Raw genomic sequence first — 20,181 nt, forward strand, 5'->3', positions numbered from 1 at the left:
CAGGTTTGTAGAATAGCATGGACAATAGTTCAGCCTATTCACTGAAACACAGACCACAAAAATACCATGCTTGTGAAAGCGACAGGAAAAAGAGTGTAAAGAGTATTCTTGGAATGAAGAAATGCAAAGAAACATGAGATGAAAATTTGGGCCAGCCTTCAAACTGGGAAGGAACACCTAGCTTCTGCAAAGCTTGCAGTGCATTTTCCCACAGCTCACCAAACCGCAGCCCAGTGTACTGGCTGACTACAACAGGCTATATATATATAATAGCTTGTCAGCTGAAGGGCTTAGGCTGATTCAACTGCCTTGAACATTTTAATCCTCATTCTCGTTATTCTATCATTATTTGCTTTCAGGAAACATCTTTTAATACCTGCAAATACTTTAAATGTATTAGCACTATAAAGCAAGCATTGCTACATAATTTACATTTCTGCAGTTTAATTAAAGCATTTTTTTTTAACAGAGGAAAACAAAATAATTCTTTCTAAAGACAATAGTTTAAGCTGAACTAGCAGAATATCCAGGTCTTTAGCCAGCTGTGAGACAATGCGAGCTGTACAGCCTAAAAGCATTATGCCTTGGTCATCACATGTACCAGTCTAATTCAGATTTCTGTTCAGCCACCGTTTTTCTAGGGAGAGAAAACCATTACAGATTAGAAGTTCAATGAGCAACAACAACCAAGATTTTATTCTGCAAATTAAGGCCTCATGTTCCTAATTAATACACCATACAGCCGTTTGAAGTGAAAGGGTGTAGAGCAAAACAGGGGCCAATCTAGCAAGCTCTGAAGTGCCAGCAGCCCTTTAGCTTGGGCTCCCCCAGACTGGTGAGAGAGACCTAATACGGAGAGCTCTTTGTGGGGGAATGGAAGTGAAGTGACAGAAAAGGCAACAACATTGTTTGCTCCAAAAAGATTATGGCAAATAATCTAGAAAGTGCCTCATTGTGAAGTGTTGAAAGGAAATGACCTGACCTTTTCAGAATTATTCTAGAAAAGGGAAGAATAGAAAGCCTGAAAAGATCACACTTGCAAAAGACCTACTGCTCATTAGGTTAGGTTTAGATTTATTCATTGTGTTGGACGCAAGTGACGCTAAGCCATGGAGAAAAGAGCACATCAGCTGCAAAAATATGATCTCATTAAATAACTTCAAGGATAAGAAAGTCATAGGTGCTAAATGTAGCAGCATTATTCAAGGATCAATTAGAAAAGCAGGCATGTTGTAGGTTTGCAGAAAACATTTTAATGAATAAGAAAAACTGAGTGGGTTTATAGGGTCACAAAAATATGTGTCATAAAAATATATGAGGGTTATAAATAAGACCTCTGTTAAACTACAGCAATATTCCTAAAACTATGAACTGAACTGGAAAAGGCCAAAAAGGAGCACAGATGAAATGACAGCAAGTCAACCAGCATCTTGTCCACATGTAATTGGGGAAATAGATACAAGTACCAAAACAGAAGTTACCCATAATGATCAGTACAATATACTAAGCAGCTTTTTCAAATCCCATGAATTCTTATGTCTCTGAGACAAAGACTAATTTTTTTTTTCAGCTTACTACATGGATAAGATAAGAGTTTTAAAAACAGAATAAAGACTTAATTTAATTGTTGACCAGTAAATACAATCTTCTTGGATCTAAAATTATTTTCATATTCTCAAATCAGTTCTAAACAGGAATCTGGCTAGACAAGAATTTCCCAAGTTCTTTAATATCTTAATAAAGGTTTGATACATTTTGAGATTTATATTTCAGCCTCTTACCTAGGTAAGAGCTATGATTTCTGTCCTGTAGAATTTTCTCAAACACATGGCTTGGAAAGGTGGTGACTCTGCCTGAAGACTCTTGAACTATTGTTCCACTCCAGTCATAGGCCCCAACAGCACCCAAGAGCAGAACACCCTTTAAAAAATAAAAATTAACATTTTAGAGCTACCTGTTTCAGAAGAAGTGTGAGGGAAGCTGAAGTTACCAGATGTAATTTACTACACAACTGTGTTTAAGGCAGTGATGTACAGTCTAATGACCACAAGCAGTTGACTGGAGCTGCTTACAGTTACCACTTACCTGCAGGACTTTACTGCCCTATTAAAAGGGATTAGCACCCCTGTACTGCAAGAGGATAAGTGACTGCTCTACCAGCTCTACAGGCACAGCAACTCCAGATAACAAGGTTTTATTTAAGCGCTGTGATAATTTCCTAAACCTGTTCACCCTGGGGATGGGCTTGCAAAACCTATGCTTTTATTCACTCATGATTCTCAGCAGGCTGAGGATCAGACAAACAAAACTGTAAGAAATATCTAAACCCCCCTTTTTGCTAAAAGAAGTAGCAATGAGAGTAGCACACAAAAGCTGATGGAAAAAGATATTAAATTTCATTGTTTAAGTGTATTTTCAAGAGAAGTCCTTGAGAGACCAGTTGAATCTAAAATGCAACTTAATGTAGATTATAGGGAACACTTAATACAGAAATACTTGAACTTAGACTTGTACACATAAAAGAAACATAGTTTAGATTATTCACGTTATTAAAATTCTTTACTGAACTGAGATACTGTGATAGAAAACTGCAGTAAAAATAGCAGGTGTAATTTTCCTGAAGAAAACCCCAAATATTTCTTAACTTTTGCTACTTCCTAGCATCAAGTGCTTGGTAAATTAAAACTTCAATTTCTGCAAATATAGAGAACTTTTAAAAATTTATTCATTAATTAATTCATTAATCTTTAAGAGAAAGAAACAATCCCCCTGTATTTTCAGTTGAAAGCTGCTTGAACCACACTTGAATTTTACAAAGAGGACCTATCTGGTGAAGATAATCTTAAAACTGATCAGCAAGAAAAAATATCTGCTTTATTATTATTTCTAATTTTGAAGTGAAATATGCTTTAAACAAATATTATTAACATTAGGAATATTAGAAAAATTATTTTCAGACTTGATTTCTTTACATCTTTGTGACCTCCTAGAAATATACCAGCTTTACAATATTATTCCAGTTCCTCTGAACTGAATTCAACTACAAAATATTAACTTGTAACAACTGAGATTTTCATGCTATGTGAACTCAGAAATCACTGAAACAATTGGATTAACACATCTCAAAATCATTACATGAAAGAAACTATTACTCAACTTCACACATTCATGTATACTTTTTCATTTTAGGGATATACAGCATCTATTAGAAGTGTTTTTTTCAGTATTCAAATAAAAAAAGACAATAATCTGACATTCTCTTGCTTGCAAAAATAAATCTTAACAACGGTCACTGTGTTTCATTACTCTTATTTCGTTGCCCTTTTAAGCATTCACATCTATGTAATTACAGCTATTTGTATCACTGAATAATTAAATTCACATACCTTTTTTTGTGAGTAATACGCACTGAAGCCCACCTGTGACATTTCCATTTGGAATGTATCACCTTGATCTGTACCTGGTAAAACAAACATTTTTTTATGGTTAATCCTACAGAACCACCCAATATTGCTTCCTCTGAGTGTAGCTATATAGGGATTGTATGTTATTTTTTTTACAAACAACAGAAATCTGAGAGCTAATAAACTGAATATTTTGAAGATTTAATGGCAAATTGGTAAGATGGAGTCATGATGCTACAAGTCTTTTCCAAAAGTAGGTAGAAGATGGTGATAAAAATGACTTGAATCAGTCTGCACATTATTGTCACTGTGGCTAATCTCCTTTTATATTTCCTAGGAAGCACTAATATAGTAATACACTGAAATCAGCAGCTTCAACAACCATATTTCGCAACTTTCAAATGTATATTTATTATCATGTAAGGCTAATAAAACCATTCTATTTGTCCTGGAAAATACTGTGACGTGTAGGAATACCTCCTAAGCTAGATGGATGAGAGTCAGCTAACTGGAATTCAATGGGTGTACCAAAAACCCAAGAGGGGGAACTCACCCAACCCCCTCTTGACTTGACTGGCAGCGTGGGCCTCATAAAGAATAGACGGAAGTGAGAAAGGAGGGAAGATTTCATCCTGAGCACAGGAAGGTTGCAGCGTTGAAAAGCTCCTTATGGAGGGCTGAGAACAGGTCACAAGTCTCCCAAGGATAGTCTAAATTTGACTTTAAAAAGCCGGCTTTCATGGGTACGAAGTGCCTCTGAGTTGCCTCAAAAGCACCTTTCTCCAAACAGTATACAGAGGACTATGGGCGATGCTAAAGATAGAGCCTGGTAGACGCCACACAGATTGCATTACTGTAGCTTTTCTGTTCTGTAATCAGTAACCTAGTCCTCCAATTTGCTTTTAAAAATCACAACTGCTTAGCATTAGCAGAAAAACACAGGTGAGTCTGACAAGCATAAAGATAGATTTACTCCTCCAGTGGCAATAGCTCCAGATACATTTAGGCACAAATGGACAAGCCCTCAGTGGATGCCTGAAGCCCAGAACTTGACTGAATTTTTCAGCAACTGGGTGATATTTCCTGCAACCTGCAGAAACTAACTTGAAGCTCAGGCTCACTATGGGTGAGATAGCTGTGAGAACACCTCTGCAAGTCAGAGCCCTCCTGGGGAACTGCCCACAACTCCAGCTGACCCGCATTTTCACAGTAGTACACTAAGGTGAAGCTAAATAAAATCCTTAGCTCATCAAACTGGGGCAACCTGACCTATTTTTGCAGAGTCATTGAGTATTTTACCTTCTACACTAAAAATGCGCTCTCCAAGTGTTCCTGCTTCTTCTAGTAGTGCAGCCTCAGATGACACATTAAAGAAATACTTCTCTGTTGGATGACTAGCAATTCCTTTGATTTCTTTAATTAGGTTTTTAGTATCAAGTTCATTCCTGATTAAGTATCCCAAAACCTTGGGTAAAAAAGAACACAATAAGAAAAGTGAAGGAAATAATGGTGTCACTCCATTTCCTTCTGTATTATTTGAGTAAATATTCTACACATATAAAAAAATTACCTTCATTCATATTACCGAATCGCTTCTCTGACTGTATTCCTATACAAGGCACAATTCACTTCAGAAAAAATACATAAACCAAAGGAGAGAGACAAAGGAGAAAACCACTTAAGTTGCTCAGGTAGTACTGGTTTTGCTTTTTCAGACAGTGTAAGATCAGTATTTCAGTATTTCATAAAGGTTAATTTCACCTAGTTTCAGTCTCACCAGTGTAACAATGCATGCATTATATACAGCTTATATATATATAGAGAGAGATATACATATAACATGCACTTCCATACATAAACAACAAAATGATCTTTCAAAAATTGCAGTGATATAGATAATTATAGTATTACTTACAGCAATGCCAAATCTGGTTATATTGTCTTCATTGCATTTACCTATCACTGTTTTCAAGTTGGAACCATCGTGTGATTCACCATCTGTCACAACAACCATTACTTTTGTGGCTGTCAGACGTCCTCCCGATTCAGGTGAGAAGGCATAATGTCTGTTATAAAATATTGGATTTATCAGATGTCAATTTATAATGGATGGAATTTGGTATACATACTGTAATGAATACGTCCATCACTGTCTTGGAACAAGGTACATCTGTAGTGCTTCTTATTTGGAAATTAAAAATCTGCAATAAGAACTTTCAATTATGCACTTGATAACTTCTAAAAACACTGCTCAAAGAGCCATCAGAAATGTAATAATGGAAGTAGAAAAAAGGCAAAACAAAACAAGAGCAAGTAGAACTGGGTAGTATTTCTGATAGAAACGTATGTTCCACGGAAAACAACATTTTTTTGTACAAATGTTTTTTTGTCAGAACTATTAACATTTTTTAACACCAGATTACCCAGGAATTGCCTTCTCCAAGTTCAAACAAAAGGGGAAAAGTATTAATAATAGGTTTCTCAATACTGCTGGAAATATTGACTCCATTGAAGGCTAAGGCTGTTCCTAAAAAGGATTTTCAAGGCCATTTGATTCAACATGTACTTTGGCCTAGAGTCCTGTCCTTGATTCAACTGCAAAATAGCATCTCCCTATTGAGAAACAGACCTGGTCTATGTATGTATTCAGAATCAGAGTATACAGTTTTAAGTTTTTCCTATTTTTTTTACGCTGCCAGTGCTGCAGTGACAAACTGACAACAGCAAGAGATTTCCTCCTCTCTGCAATAAACCAAAGCCTGACCTGCAAACACAAATATTACCAGTCTCACTGAATCCACTTCTTTTAACTGTTATATATCTTTCCTGAGAACTTGTCCACGGTGTTTGATGCACTGTCACATTTAGGTATCTGTGACAGCCCAAACAGTTCTGTTGGGTACCAGAACTACTTTAGTGTAGAGGTTAACCCAATGGTTAAAGACATGATTTTCAGCAAGTCTACTTTACATATCCATTTACTGTTCTGCATGGGGCACTGTAAATGTACCTGACAGATGCTGCCAGGCACTGGGAACCTCAGAGCCTCCAAGAATGTGCACTCCCAGTGGAAATGAAATTCAGGATGTGTGCATTGCTTTGTAAGGTAAGTTATAATAGTTGTGCAGTAATCATCAATGTGTTTTACCTTGCATTGTCAATGGCTTTGAAAGTATTAGTTAGATCTCCTCCCTTCTGATACGTTCCCTCCATTGCTTTAACAACCTCCTCCTTTGTTTGATATGTATTTAAGTTGAACACTACACGGGGATCATTAGCATACTGAATTAAACCCACCTATGCAATAAAGAAATTATGTTAGATTATCATGCATTACAATCAGTGGCACAGAATCATGACGCTCACATATTTGACAGATTGGAGTAAAAGACCTGCAGATGCACATGGGGTTATAATTTTATTTCAACATACATAAAAACGATTAATATTAACACTTTTGGAAAGCAAAGAAAGCTAAAATGCTCTTGCACCTTGTATAATTTATTATGGACTACAATATGTTAATGCAAACTATCTGAAATAGCAGGCATTAAATGTGTGCTTGGTTACTTTCGGAAGAGCTGATGGATAGCAATAATACAGGGAGCTCCGGGAAGAATGAGAAAATAGCAAAAACTATACAAGCTCATAGCACTTCAATTTTATCTGTTCTAAGGAAATCCAAAAGATTAGTTACTTGACAGCACTGCAAACCCTATTTATTTTTAATACAGATGACGCTAGAGACATATGCTAAGATGCACATTTAGTATGAAAGAAAAAAAGAGAAGATGCTAAAGGTGAGATTCAGAAAGGACTGAGCAGGAAGTCTAGCTTTTAAGCACCTCATTCCAAAGTTGCCCATGGAAGAAGGCAGCCTTTGGGAGAAAGATTTCCAGTGCCCCAGTCTTTGTTCTCAGAACTGTTTATGGAAAATGGACAATTGTAAAGACAAAATGTTTTTTAAAAAAAGCAATAAAATTTTCCTTACCATAACCAAATTCAAATGAAAAAAGAACTCAAAGATCAGATAGCAACCAGCAGGAAAAACTCCTATTTTAAAGACCCAGCAGTTGGCAAATAAGAGCCATATAAAAAGCCCATAAAAAAATCTGCTCTACTTTTTCCACACCTTCACAGGCTACATTTTAATCACTTGTACACGTACTGCATGAAAGAGATCTGATGCCACCAGATATAACCCAGACCTCTATTTCAGTTGGTTTATGCTTTGAATCAAACTACTAATCCCTTTTCAAATAAGTTAGCTGTGGGATAAAAACCTCAATACTGAAAGATACAGGACAACTGCGTAATCCGTGGCTTTGGGGGAGGTCATGTAGTTATGCTAAAGCACACTTGGTTTTCCTTAAAATTACTAATAAAACCCATTGTCTTTTTTAATTTTTTTTCTTTTTACCTTGGTCTTTCTCAAAGATGTCCTTGACTTACCTGGGTTTTGTCGAGGCCTATGTCTAAGCCTTGTACAAATTTTTTCAAAAATGCCCGCACAGCATCCCAGGGATAAATGCTGTTTGACTCATCACAAACCACCACAATATCTATGACAGAGGAGCACTCTAAAACAAAAATAAGAAGTGGAGATTAAATAAACTTTCAGTCTCAATATGCCTACAACACTTTGGCTAAATCCAGAGGTGCACATTTAGGTCTCATACAGGCAATACTTCAGATCAGGAAGGTTTTGCCAGAATGCAGCCTCAATAGAAGCAGGTGCTGATTTTGAACATGTGCTGGTGCAATGCCTCTGAATTCAGAGGAGTGAATCCATATTCATATCAGCATTGGATCACGATTTGTCAGTCCTTACATGTGAATCATGGGACTTTGCTGTTTGCACATACATTAAAAAAAAATCCCAAATTAAGAGTCCCCAACACAACATATCTTGATTTCACTTTATATACATATATTTTTAATTGAATCTATTTTGCACGCATTGCCTTACTTTGAACAGCAGGAGAAAAGCTTCTTAGGATCTGGAAACTTGGACTGATTTCAGAACAGACTCCTGTTGCATAGTATTGGCTTCCACACTGTTGTGCCCACAAAGGACCACAAGTCTTTAAAAATAACAACAAAAGAAATTATGAAAATAACAAATACTGGTCTCACCATATCCATACACAAAAGCACAATAAGCAGGACTACAGGCATATAGGGTCAGAAAAGCCCTCTTGGGTTATCAGGCCAAATCTCTTGTAATCATGGTGACAATGTAACCTCTCAGATAGACTTCCTCACTAAAAAGATTTTTTATTCATTATCATCCTAGGGCCACTGGCAAGCTAGCCCCTCCAGACCATGCACAGCTACAACATCTAGGGAGCATGTCTCGGTCTGCAAAACAACCTGTGCTGTTTTAAACTACCTGCTCTACAAACTATTGATTTAAAACTAGGGTTGGTACTTGTACATTGCTTATGAGCATGCAGAGCAGTATTTCCACTAACCAGCAGGTGGCATCAGAGCCATGAGCGTGCATGTCGCTGCAAACATGCAGAGAGCTGCTCTTGTGGTTATGTCCGATAAGTACTGGTAGTGTGAGCAGACTGAAGAATTTTGTGATCAGTGCTCACATGCACATTTATTAATTTGAGAAGCCTTGTTCCCAAGGGAAATTCACTTTGCTAAAATATTTACAAGTTACACTTCACCATCACCTTCAGTATGGGTGCAGCTTCACAGTATGCACGGTCTTATTTAGCTGCAGTTAAAACAAGTGTGGCCCTGGCCTCACATACCCCTCAGCTACATGTTTCTTTGCCTTCTGGGGAAAAGAATCTTGCATCTTCGCTGAAAATTATCTCTGTAAAAAGAAAAGTTTTCAGCTGGATCAACCAGCTGGTTGCATGACAGCCACACCTCTGATACTAGAACGATTTTTAGAGAAGTACCTAGATAAAAAAGACAGATGCTGAGACAGTATTTCATCATGAGGACATGGAGGGGGGGGGCGGGCAGGGGTTTTCTTTTCAAAAGAAAATAATGTTAGGAACTCAAGGCAAAGACATAACCTCTACATGACCTCTCAGTTCTGAAAGAAATGGGAACTTCATCACACATACTTTCTGATTGCCCTGTCCACTAGAGGGAGCCTGGAAAAGAGAAAATGGAACATCTCTACTCAGGACGAGAAGAGACAGTGAAGAGCATTACCTTTTTCTCAAGATTACTGAAGAAAGATAATTGAAGGCAAAAGTAAATGGAAAATGAGCTACATCATACACTGGTTTACTGGTGGTAGACCACAGCAAACTACCCTAAGATATTTGACAAGATGGCAGATTTTCTAGACAAGAGAAAGGAAGTATATCTACATTATCTGATCTTTATAGCTGCTACATGGGGCATGACTAGATTTACTGGAAAACATGGATATTTACACAGGTGAGAGGTACCAAATAAATTATCTATATCAACAACTATGAAGCTGGAGGTGAGGAGAGTTACTAGTCTTTAAAGTTATTTTTAACTTAAATTTCTTTTTAGATCAATCTCATTTATCTATGTTCTAGTCTTCCTCTGTATTAGTGGTAACTGAAAACTGTGATGTTAATCTTGAACCATAAAATAGAAATGTTCTAATAAACTTTGCTGATCTTCACTTAAAAAAAAAAATGGAAAAGTTTTAATGTGCTAGAATTGTTACAGTCATAAACTTAAGATGCATAATTAATGCAGGGGAAAACTGACAGATCACATACCAAAAACTAAGGAACTTGGAAAGTGGAATGTAAGAAAAGGGTGTACATTTGCCCTTAAGGACTAATGTTAGGAAACGCAGACATAAACTGGCAGCCAATGAGTGTAAGAGTGAGGAGCAAATGGATCCGGCACAGGCTGACTGCAGGGTGACCATTAGCATGCAGCCAGCATGCAAAGCAAATAGGGCCTAAAGATATGTGACAAGAAGCACTTGCAGTAGAGACACTTAAATACCCAATGGTTTTGTTTTGCAAAACAAAGAAAAAAGGAGAATGATGTAGGGTCTTAAGTACAGAAGGGAGAGTTCACATGTAGGGAGATAGGAGCTGTTCTTTTCAACTAAAGGCACAGCACTGCCACAAGAACAGAGTGGAACTTAGATCAGAAACGCGGAAAAAAGTTGTTAACCGTCAGTGAAATTCTTAAGCACCTTTCCAACAGGACTAAGCATGTCTCTGAAAAATGTAATGAGCATGTGGAAATGACTGCCCTGTACTTAGAATACCTGTGGGAAGCAATCACATGGTGTGTACTGAATAGGTCTTTGATACATACCAAAAATCCTCCAGTTTGTGAGTTCTGTATCAGAGTCAAGCCAAAGTTCATGTCTTTCTTTATCTCAGTCACATTTGGAATATTTATTAAAGCTGAAATAAAAAGAGATCAAGTAATAACAGAACAGTAAATAATATGTAGAAGCAATTTAGTAAGTTAGGATTCATTTCTGTAAGCTTGCTTTTTCAGAATCTAAGACACCTTTTCCAAGTGGCTGCATAAAATTCTGAGACAAAAGAAACGAAAGCTAATCTTTGTCAAAAATTTGCTAATGATTAACTATAGACATGAATTAAATATAGCCATTTAGAGTATCTGTCCTCAAGAGAAACGAAGACAAAAGAGAGGAAGAAAAGGTCTACCTATTGAGTATTTTTGCCTGGCTAAGTAGCTGCAGCTGAGCAGCTGCTGTTACATTCCTCAGGACACCAGACTCCTCTGATCCAGTATCAGGCTTTAGACAAAAACCTGGAAGGAGTGGTACCACACCACAAATAAACATAAAGTAAGCATCTCAGCACGCTCTGCTGCCCCATATCTTTATTGTATTCAAAAGTATCAATTTTATACTCAGTTTGAAAACAAAGAGGCAGAAAAGACTTCATATAATATTATATATACTAACTCAGTGTTATTCAAAATGAGAATGTAAGAAGAGTTATGTTAAGACCATGGTGGCCTCGTCCAGCTGGTCTGGCCCAGGACTCTCCTGCCTCCCCTTGGAAGACCAGCCCCAGTGCCTGGGGATGTGGGGCCTCTGCCTAGGCTGAGGAATGTGGCAGCAGTAGTGAAACTGATCACATATCCAAGACACACACACAGACACAGAGGGCCCTGACAGTGCCGGTCACACAGAGTGCCACAGACAAGGCAGGTGTGCCACAGACAAGGTATGGGGTGTGCTCCTCCTGCGCTGGCGGAGGCAGGAGGTCACTACTGCAGGAAAACACACACACACACACACACGACACTATGGCTTCACAAGCACATGCACATTTGCAGATCCCCCACGTAATGACATGGCCTCTCTGTCTGCACCATGGCTCCCCTACTCACCAGCTCGCTCAGCTTGCTCCTTGTGCTCACACGCACACCTGCCCCTCACGTACTCCATGTCTGCAAGTTCCCTTGGGCATACCATTGTGGAACCCCCAACCAGGTGACCATGATCCCACTCCAGCTGCCAGCTCGCTGTGGAACCCCCAACCAGGTGACCATGATCCCACTCCAGCTGCCAGCTTGCTGACACTGAGCTCTGTCCCCCAGCAGCTGGTTTTGGGACACAAACTGTTCCCAACCCACAGCTGGAAGTTAAAGACCCAAATTGCTCCAGCAGCCGATGTTGAGACCCCAGTGGCTCCAGCAGCCAGCACCAACTGGCTGCGGAACTGTAGCCCAACCTGACTCCACTGGCAGGCACCTACTTCACCCACACACACATGGGTCTCACCAGCAGCTGGCAGCGAATCCTTGCAGCACACTCACATACACATAAACATGACAGAGACTGTGCTTGTGTAGATAGATAAGAAAAGATTTCATAAAACAGATTAGCCTGGTACCAAAACAAGGAAAAACTGAACAACCATAGCAAGACATTATTTGTTACAACCTACCTTGCAGATTCAATTTTTTACACGTGGTTTTGGACGTGCCAACGGGACACGCATAGATATCTCCAGTTCTGTTAGCAGGATAGCCACTCCACGGTGAACCAACCAACAACCTAAAGTAACAGTAATTTCATTAGGTCTTTAATGATACTGGATAAGTCCAGCACCATTATCACATAGCACACTGTAGGTAAGAGATAATGAGGCTTTTACCAGCTATAGCACCTAAGGCACTCAGGAGTCTTCTCCAGAGCTGTTCAGAAGCTTTATTTCCATGTTTATACACTGGATTTACCAGGGGCAACTTCGGTGGAGAAGCTTCTCGGGACTAGACTTTTATTTGAATACATAATTGAATACATATATTGTTGTTTCTGTGACGTTGTATCATAGTGTCAGAAGAAATACAGCAAATATATTAATATACAGATGCATGCAAAGTTAGAAATATATATGTTTGGGACTGAGAGACAAAAAATTCATTGTCCTGTCAGCTAACAGGTAATTGATTCCTTTGAAGTTATTCTTTTAACTGAGAAGAAGTATTTCCTAGAGGATCTGCTCAGCAACAGCCAAATGCTTATGCCTGAACTTGAACACTACCACACCTTGACAACACTGAGTCAGAAAGAAAATACTGGAGGTGATAACAGTCTTCTCCATGAAGTATTTAATCTGAAACAAGAAAGTTAAGGCTTATGATAATTTATGCCTACAATACATTGTGATACGTTTTCTCTGACTCATTGCTTTGTCTGCCAACATCCCCTCCAATATCTGCTCCTCAAGACCTGTTTAATTTTTATCTGAAAGCCTTCACAAAACTGGTTCACCCCTGGGTGAATGAAGAGGACCTATTTTTCAGCACAACTCAAGAGAGTGTAACCATCAGACAGTACAGGGCCATGTCGGGCTGGTAAAGGAGGGCAATTCTTTACACAGTTTAACAAGCAGTGAAACAAGGGCAAGGCAAAACACAAATATTGGAGGATGATCCCAAAGGATACAAGAAATGAAATGAATCATTAGAAAGCAGGGACTGTGCATATTCGCTCCATCAGCAATATGACTTTCCCTTGATACAGAACAGTCCATGGTAGTAATTAATGTATTTGCAGGACAGTAAAAGGACAAGCAATGGGACCCTAGAACAGAATATGAAGTTTCATAAGAAACCATCTCTTTTCACCTGGTCAATAGATTGCTAAAAGTAAAATGGTCATCATTTAAAATGTTGTAGGTAGCTAATGCAAATACCTTGCACTATATAAAGAACACACTTTATGAAATCAGTATGCTTCAAAGCAATTGTAATATATCTTATTAACTTTAGATGCACAAGCAAAAGTTCAAGTCCTTTTTAGCTTTCTCAAAGAAAATACTGCTACCTGCTTTTTTTTTTTTTTTTTTTTAGTTTATTCCACTTCAATTAAACACAAACTTAGAAGCATGAATAATGTTATTCTGTTTTACCAGTTCAGTTGGGGGTAACTTCAGATTCTATTTTCTGCATGTAGGAATACTTTAAATACACCCACTTTCTTCTCAATTACCTTGTTGTAAAACAGTGATTATGCAGGCAGCAGGAACAGGATTTTGTGTACTTTTAGCATCTCTAAACCTGCAGTTCAGGTTCATATAAGTACCTCTACATATAAAACCAGTGTATGTTACACTAGCTGTGATCTTCTTGTTATTTTCTGAGAAATATAGCCTTTTTTCCACAGTGGAAACCAGAAGCACCACAGCTCAGGACCAAATAACCATAGCTCATGAGAAACTACTCCATCGGTCATGTGCTGATAGATGATATGACCTGCAAACACTTGCAGTGACACAGAGGGCTGGAGCTGGTCAATAGTGACTGACAGGAGGAAGACACGGTGTTAACATCTCCACCCTCGTTAGGTACTATGGAGTTATTTACAATTATGAAATGTTAACAGGGCTGATGTTAGGGAGAAAAGGCTAACAGTTTTTGTGGGAAAAGAAACAGTTTTTAAAATGATGGCAGCAATGCATGTGTAATATCTGAAACTGGAATAGCTTTTCAGCGATAACTGTCAAGCTGAATGTTGCACTGTGTACATTTATAAATATTTGTATGTTTTTTCTGAGTTTCCCAGAAGGCAAATATATTTTAGAGTCCCTGCAGGAGGACAGCTACTGTTCAAGGAATGACCTTAATGGAGCTTGGAAATACCCCCTGCACCACCCCGCCTGGTCACAAAACTCACAGTAAATCTCTGGCATCACTCTGTAGCTAAGGGTTATCCTGAAGCCCAAAGCACACAGTTTCACTCACAGAGTGGGAACGAGAGGAGAAGTGGGCTTGAACACTTGCTGTCTCCAAATTCAAGTCTAACTCCAACCCTCACCCTCGCTATTCACATGAACTAGAGACAAACACCATTCACAGAGTTTAGAAAAAGCACTTCTCTCCCTTTCAGCATGCCTATTTGCACTCACTCCATAGGCTTTATGCTGCTCAGCAGTAATGTGGGCTGTGAAACTCATGTTTTCCCCAACCTTAACATCTATTTATACTGTGCATCTATTATACTAAGCACCTGTTTATATTAAGGAACCATCACTCTTTATAGACAATGAACTTCTAGAAATTAATATTCACACATGTATTCTGCTTTTGCTAGCCCTAAAACTAACCTTGTAGCTGTTGCATGGTAAAACCAGAAAAATACAAGCCAAACATTATGACCTCTTCTAATTTTAAACCCAAATCTAAATCTATGCCAACAGTATCCAAAGCAAACTTAATTTTGTCTTTCATTTAGTTTTTAGCTTACACTGCTCATACTTCACTGGAAGATACTATACAGCCTTCCCCTTTGCTGTACTAGCCTTTCTTGTCCATAAATCTCAATGCCGTAACTATGTGGTAGGTATATGCTACTCCATACACAAAATTTAACACTTAGAACTGACTATTGCCGATAACTGTGATTTTCAGAAATGAACAGAGCTATTAAATCCCTTCCTTCAGCTGACTTAAGTAGTCTGACCTGCCATTAATACAGTCCTGAGAAAAAGTTACTAACAAAATCCTGCCCAGCCTAGCCCTCTATTTTTAATTGCCAATCATGAAGTTCCTAGGAAATAACTTAATTATTAATTCCCTTGTATCCTGAGTCTTACTTAAGCTTAATACTAGCCTTAATCTATATTAGAAATCAGCATGTCCTACTTGTCTTTGAAAAATTAACATAAACCATTACAGTAGAGAGTTAGAAAATATTGCTCTGGGAAAATGCATATGTATCTTTCTGAAACATCAGAAGTGAATATAGCCAGAGAGTATCTGGCTAGCATCCTGCTAACTACAAAAATATTTTTCTACTGTGATTAAACAGGATGCACACGGAGCAGAGTGAAACAGAATATATCAGGGAAGAATGCAAGAAACGAGTACTAAAATACTTGAAAATGCTTGTTTCCAAATAAACTATATCATGTATAGTGTATTAATTAAGGGCCTTTTCCAGCCAGGAGTTAAATATTTATTTTTACAAAACTTCCTTATGTGTCCTTGTCTCCTTGTCTTTACACAATACCATAGTGATTAGTATGTAATATTGCCACTGATTTTATTATTCAGCTCTTTAAACAGTCTACAACACTGTATACAAAGGAATGAACTACACGAAGTCAAATAAAGTTCAGCGGCAATGCCATACCACACAGGCTGCAGGAGTGGTAGATCAAAGAGCAACAGGAATTATTTCTGGGAAATTACACCATGACAAAGCTAGTAACTTGCAAACTGTGATGTAGCAGAAAACAAAATCAGAATTCATGGTGAAGGGCTGAATTCCCACCTGTTGTCAGAGCATGTTTTATGTCTTCTGGTTTCTTTTTTTTTCCTTTTCTTTTCATGCATTTGCTCTTTAGTGTGTTTTGTTTTCAAACACAAAGATGGCTAACAGGAAATAGGAAAACAAAAGTAGAAAGGACCTCTTAAATCATCTGGCGCTTTTCCTTTCAATTACAGGAAATGATGAATATATATGAAGACCAAAAAATTCTTCACTCTCATGGAGGCTTCTTTGCACATCCTAAAGCACTTATCACCATCTAAAACTTTTGATCTTTTGAACAGAAGGCTCATAACTTCAAAAACTACAGCAAACTATAGCAAGAGAGTTTGACTGACAGATTTAAAAGGCCTAGAAGCCAGGGCTGCTTCTTCAAGCAGGAAAAAGGCAAACTGTAGGGCATGCAGTCAGGGGAAGCAAAAGCAGGCAAAAAACTCAGTATTAGCAGTGGTGCTGGCACTGAAAAGATGGAATTGTAACAATGACAGCATTTCGTTTGGGAAAAAAAAATAGTTGGCAGAAATTACCCTCCTCATTAAAATAAGAAGCCTTTGAAAATGTACTGATTTCAAGAAAAGTTGCTACAGAAATTTGTCTTTTTTGGCATCTTATTGATCTGAAGAGGCAATACACTACCTGAGAACAAAGATTGCTCAATTTTGATGACTAGTGACCAGTATGCAATGATTTTTAAAACCAGTAGTGCAGTGATTACGTGATGTAACAGTAAGGCCAGTGCATATTAAGGTGTCATCACTGACACGATGTAGAATGAAACAAAATATTTTAACAACTAAAAATCCTGTAACATAAATTCTAAACAAAAAATTTTAAAATTCCAAGTCCTGAGCACATGGGCACAACTGGGCCCAGTGGCTGCAACTTGATACCAACAGTACTTCAATGGCAGACTGAGATTTTAACTCCATTGTGGGATGTATCCACAGACTGAAGATACATATGGGTAGGAAGAAGCATTTTGACAGCTATTCAGTCTTCCTCACCTGAGAGGAATATAAAAACGAATCACAGCATGGACTAAGTGCTGCTGTCTTTGCAGAACGTATTACCAGCTGCTGTTAAGGGCACACATATTCTAGAGGAATTTGGCAGGGTAAAATTCACCTTTCTAAAAGATTATGTTTATAAAAATAACACAGAATTTGGTCTCAGCTTAAGGTTCAAATATGGATGATCTTGTGACAGGGAGAATCAGAGCATAAACTGAATGATGTTTCTGTTGTAGGTAATTACCTGTGTGGTGGATTGCCTAAACTGTTCTAATTGATTACTTTCTTTGGTGTTCACAGTTTTCCTTGAGTTCATTAAAGAGCTCCTGTTTTGAAATTCCCACCAGGCACTGTGAAAAGCTTGAGCTGTGCTTGACTTGCAAGTTTGTCCTTATTTATGAGCATCACATGCCAGCAATGCCCATCAATGCGCAGCAGAGAAGTGTCCAATTACCCTGGATCATCTGACCCGACACAAAAAGGGCTCCCTTGCTGGTTTGTGTCACAGCTTCCCAACACATACCAGCCCCCTCTATAGCCCTGCACTCCTCGTTGAACGGTCTTTCTTCTTCTCTCTGAACTCATCTCCAAGCAAAATTGATAACATACTGCTGCAGGCAGTCCAGTTCTAAAAATTTTCCTCTCTTAATCATTCTCTATAGCTCTTATTGCCTCAGGAGATGTACCTCGCAGAAATATAGCTGAATAATATATAAATAGCATCTGCTGTTTTTTCTGTATTTCTCCTTTCTGCTCTTTGAGGAGGATTTTCAAAGCTGTTTTTTACAGAGCACTATGTGATTTTATCAACAAAAGCAAGGTCTAAGAAGTGATGAAATTTCTGGTAGGTCTCAGATTCTGGACAATCTCTCCTTCTGAGAAAGGTGTGATCCAGCAGTGTTTGACGCAGTGAGCAGCCTCACTGTGCTTGAATAGAGTTTTCAAATACACCACATTCTTGCTCCATAATGGCAGTCTCTTCATAAAAGCCTATGGTGAAAAACACTCCCCTCTGACTGAAAGCAGCGTCCTGATCTTACATGAAGCTTGGACTGTTTATCTTGCTCCTACTTCAGCCTTGTCAACAAGCATTCTGCACATGGACTGCAGCCTTTGCATTGCTTATAGGGGAAAACAACTCTACTTGACAGCTTGAGTGGTTTGTTTTTGTTTTTTGTTTTTCTTTTTTTTTAATAGTGCACACAAGAAAAAGTTCTATTGTCCAGAGAAAAAGAAAATAGCCTAGAAATGAAAAGAACAAGAGAGTAAACCATGACTGGCTGTTTTTTGTTTGTGGTTTTGTTTTGTTTTTTTTTTTTTGAGCTTGTCTAATGATTTCTTGAGAAGAAGACTGAAAAGTGTCTCGAATAAATCATGGTTACGCAAACAAGGGCTGATGAAATTCCCCTTACTTTTGGAGATATGGTCAGACACCATACAGTAAATGAACAAATGACGAAGTGCCTATATACAGAAAAGTTTTCCAGATTCGTAATATTCACATAACTGGGAAAAGACAGGAAATGTTAATCCAAAGCTACTTTATTTCCTGATCCCGACCACACATTATCCAAGTAAGTGGTAGTGGAGGAGTTTTTATATCAGAAGTAAAAATAAAACATTAAAATATAAAAATATAAATAGATTGGGTGAGTCTGGAACTTAGTGCTCCTGTTGCGGGCTTATAGAAAAACTGGCAAGAATAAAACACAAGACATAATTTCTCCATGTATAAGCCAAAGCATTCAGTTCACTTGAGGCAGACATTCCTGTTCTCCTTCAGTAGCTTTACACAGAAGTTTTTTTTAAAAAGAGCTCTGATCTATGGGTGACTAAACACATTATTAAAGCAGGCAGAAACACAGTGAGAAAGCACCACAACATCAAGCCAGGAGACAGGGTACGTTGGGAGCCCACTCAAGGGTGGGTGAGGAAACACCGAGCTCTTGGATCAGAGCATAAGGCTTTGCTCTCCTCTTACTTTGCCTCCTGGTCACTGGCAGTAAACACAGTAATGCCAGTGATGCAGAGAGATCTAGGTAATCTTACATCTTTGTATATGCAACCAGTTGCAACTGCACAGCATCTTTGTGCAGGGCTACACATAAATGTTTCAGCTAGCTCAACATTTTTTATGGGCTTTTCCAAACTTTAACTGTAAAACACATTTTCAGATGCATTTCCATGTGTTTCAGATTTCGATATCTTTTACTGGAAAAAGTTCAGTTACTTACTATCTGTCCATCACCACTCAGAAAAACATGCCAGTTTGTAGCTATTTTGGTTCTGACACTGTTTCAATCTATAGAGAACGACACAACCAAAACATTCCTTATGATAATATATATAACTTGTGAGACCTTCCACTATAGACTTAAAACCATATATACACAAGTAACCACTTGAAGTAGTTGAGTACCACTGATCTATTTATAGGCATATAGTCCTTGCCATGACAGACAACTTAAGCTTTGGGATTACTCAGGGTGCAGAAAGGGAAACAATGTGTTTTCCACTAAATGGGCATACTCTGGTTAATATTTTAAAGTTATTTTTGAAACCAACATCCCTACAAAAAGAATTTACTAATTACTCATCAAGCCCAATGTTGTGGCAACAGTGGATATCACATCTAATTTTATGGCTGAAGAGATGTAGTGGACACGAGACCTTTGATAGGATTGTATTATTATATACGTCGAAATATGCTGTCCCTCGAGAAGTGAAGACATAATACTGTACCAGACACAAAAATAATATAAATTTCAGTTAACTTAATTTTAATATTAACAATTAGAATTTCTCAGCCCTAATAATTTGTTTTAACCTCAACAACGTTAAAATGGAAAAATATCACACACATATATAATGTGTAACAAAGATGCCACTGGTACAGGCAGGAATGAAATAAGAGTTAAAATTTCACAGAAATCATGATTCTGAGGGAACTGATATACTGGAGATGAAAGTAAAAGATTGATAGAGGGAAAGACCTCAGATGACATTGTGCAATGGAAAAAAGGCCTTTAGGATGTTT

At 38.0% G+C, this 20,181-nt stretch overlaps 1 protein-coding gene across 2 annotated transcripts in view; it reads right to left on the reverse strand.

Moving 5' to 3' along the window:
• Positions 1-20,181, reverse strand: part of ITGA2 (integrin subunit alpha 2) — a 66,894-nt gene that overhangs the window by 27,330 nt on the left and 19,383 nt on the right. For both annotated transcript variants that reach the window (XM_065860275.2, XM_065860274.2), the window contains 9 exons: positions 12,305-12,414; positions 10,689-10,780; positions 8,374-8,488; positions 7,857-7,984; positions 6,553-6,701; positions 5,320-5,470; positions 4,704-4,869; positions 3,387-3,460; positions 1,782-1,920 (listed from right to left, as the gene is read on the reverse strand). In XM_065860275.2, the coding sequence (XP_065716347.1) occupies positions 1,782-1,920; positions 3,387-3,460; positions 4,704-4,869; positions 5,320-5,470; positions 6,553-6,701; positions 7,857-7,984; positions 8,374-8,488; positions 10,689-10,780; positions 12,305-12,414 (1,124 nt within the window). The remainder of the gene's footprint in view (positions 1-1,781; positions 1,921-3,386; positions 3,461-4,703; positions 4,870-5,319; positions 5,471-6,552; positions 6,702-7,856; positions 7,985-8,373; positions 8,489-10,688; positions 10,781-12,304; positions 12,415-20,181) is intronic.

Source organism: Patagioenas fasciata, chromosome Z (assembly GCF_037038585.1).
Source record: "Patagioenas fasciata isolate bPatFas1 chromosome Z, bPatFas1.hap1, whole genome shotgun sequence".
NCBI lineage: Eukaryota > Metazoa > Chordata > Aves > Columbiformes > Columbidae > Patagioenas > Patagioenas fasciata.